General features: G+C 42.3%; 1 protein-coding gene across 1 annotated transcript in view; it reads left to right on the top strand.

The window, feature by feature from the left end:
- Positions 1-412, top strand: part of NHS (Nance-Horan syndrome (congenital cataracts and dental anomalies)) — a gene marked incomplete at its 5' end in the record, with an annotated part of 22,619 nt that extends 22,207 nt beyond the window's left edge. Inside the window, 1 exon segment of the mRNA XM_009877165.1 lies at positions 1-412. This exon segment is cut by the window's left edge and continues 42 nt beyond it. Coding sequence (XP_009875467.1) covers positions 1-412 — 412 coding nt within the window.
- Between the last annotated feature and the right edge of the window lie 2,114 nt (positions 413-2,526).

Genomic DNA, 2,526 nt, shown 5'->3' with positions numbered 1-2,526 from the left:
CGAGGAGTTTAAACTACTGCTCCTTAAAAAGGGCAGCCGGTCTGATTCCAGCTACAGGATGTCCGCCACGGAAATTCTGAAAAGTCCTATTTTGCCCAAGTCTCCTGGAGAGCTGACAGCGGATGCCCCGCAAAGCCTGGAGGAGTCTCCCACTGCAGCGAGCCCTGACGCTTTGTCCCCGCTCTCCCCCTGCTCCCCCAGGGTCAATGCAGAAGGATTCTCCTCCAAGAGCTTTCCCATGTCGTCATCTTCGAGAGTGGGGCGCTCACGGGCACCTCCAGCAGCCAGCAGCAGCCGGTACAGCGTGCGCTGCAGGCTGTACAACACGCCCATGCAGGCCATCTCCGAAGGGGAGACAGAGAATTCGGATGGCAGCCCCCACGACGATCGATCTTCTCAGAGCTCAACGTAGGCAGCACAGGCGCCAGGGCCAGGCTGCTGACACCGCTTGGGCTTTGTAAGGATGTGAATATAAGAGGCCAATGCTGTAGCAGTCAAAAAAAAGAAGAAAAAAAAAAAGGAAAAAAAGAAAGAAAAAAAAGAAAAAAATTGCAGGGCAATATCAATGCTTAAATGTGTTTGTGTTTGTAAGACGCTGGGGAAACAGAGGACTACAGCTGTAGGTATTTATTACGTTACATTTTCTAACAGGAGAAAGATACACTATGTCTGTTCTGTTTTCTTTTGGCCCACTCTCATTTCCCTTGTCACTGTACATTTCAAGGCTATACACTTTCCATAAAGTTAAAAGTGACTTTTTTTTTTTTTTGTCCAGAAGCTGCCCATCTAGAAACAAATCCCTCACTGTAGTGCTTCCCTAGAGAGAAGAAAAAAATGAAAATGCTCTTGAGGATTGGTATTTTTCTACACTAAAATGAGCTGAAACAAAATTTAGAAGAAATTAACAAGACATATGTAAATACCATATTTTTGATAAAAATTTGTAAATAGAATTATCGAAAGGTGGACGTGGCAAATGATTTACTGCATAACAACTTTGTTTATAGAAGGCAACAGAAGTCAAATGTAATAACTGTATTCTGTGAATACCATTTTCATATCAAACATAAAAAAGAATTCACATGGCCACCGATAACCACTTTCAGTCTGACAAGCCTGAAGGATGACACTGAACAGTGGAAAGAAGGAGTTTTCCACCTCTAGCTAAGGAGGAGGAAAGGCTGACTGCGATAGGATTAAAGTAACCATTTGTCTTTCTAAGGCAGCTCTGAAGAAGCTAACTGGAAAGCGCAGCTGGGAGGGTTGCCGTGAGGATCGGTGGGGAAGGCGAGTGTGCTTCCGACAGAACGAAGTCGTGTCTGATGCAAAGCCCCAAAGGGTCCCATCCCACAGCCTCCCCTTTATTCTTGCAGGGATCGCTTCAGAGAGGATAGATGTGAGAAGAAATAGTACTTAACTTTCATATTCCTATTAGGCTATTGGGATACATAACACAGTCATAACCTGGTAACTATAATCTTTAAACACGATTAGTTTCTGGTTCGTAAAGGAAACAAATAAATTATAAGCATGCAAGAAGCGCTTTCGATTTATCAGTAAATATCCGCGATGAGTTTTCAGTGAAGCTTTCTCTTTGTGCTGATGAGATTCATGCTACCTAAATATTTACAAAAATGACACTGTGAAAACATAGCTGGGAAATAGGTATGTGTATGCATTATTTATATTCATTGCTGAGCTGGGAAGGGGAAAGCTCTGGTTCGCTGTGCCAGCCACGTACAGTTGGGATCTTGTCTGGATTTACCAGAAACACAGAACAGGGTTGGGGACTGGGGTGGGGTGGGAAAGGAGATAAATCAAAGCAGCTGCTTTGATACAAATGAAGGCAGGGAAATAAAAGCTGAATTACTTGAAGTTACTTGAATTTTCTCATCTTAAAACTGCAAGAACGTGTGCTTTTAAAACTTGACCCCTGAGTCGCTTTATACTTTTAATTTTTAAACAGAATAAAACCAACAGAACTGATTCTCCTTTGGGCCACCGCAGTTTCCATCGACGTAGCCCCATCCATGCTACTCAGAGAACAAGGCCCTCTTTGTCCAAAACTGATGGAGTTGGTGTTGGTTGCCATAGGATGTGGTTTGGAACAGAGGAAAAGCTTCCTCATGGAAAATAGTGCAGAGAAAATAGTGCAGAGAAAATTGTGCGATGAAGAATGTGGTGTGCAGTAGGACAGGTCAAGTAGGATGGCAGAAAGAGCGTACTTTGGTACTAAAGAAATCAACTAAAAGCTGGCTTTAAGCATAAGTAAATGATAGGGAAGTGGGATGTGTGAAATTGTTGTCTACCTTTTTTTTTTATTTTTGCTTTTGATCATGTAATGCATAAAGCTGAGAGATTTTTAAAATGTGCAGAGTGTGTTTTAAAGAGGAAGGTTCTACCTAAAACTATTACAATTTGAAAGAGTCTGAGCAAGTCAGAATGGTTTAGCAAATCCTGAATGTTATTCCCCATAAGGTTCACATCTGGTTTCATCTAGCGCTTGCCACACAAAATGTACTATTC

This window comes from Apaloderma vittatum, unplaced genomic scaffold (assembly GCF_000703405.1).
Source record: "Apaloderma vittatum isolate BGI_N311 unplaced genomic scaffold, ASM70340v1 scaffold10579, whole genome shotgun sequence".
NCBI lineage: Eukaryota > Metazoa > Chordata > Aves > Trogoniformes > Trogonidae > Apaloderma > Apaloderma vittatum.
The sequence above is the reverse complement of the archived record's forward strand: the minus strand, read 5'-3'. Positions and strand labels throughout refer to the sequence as shown.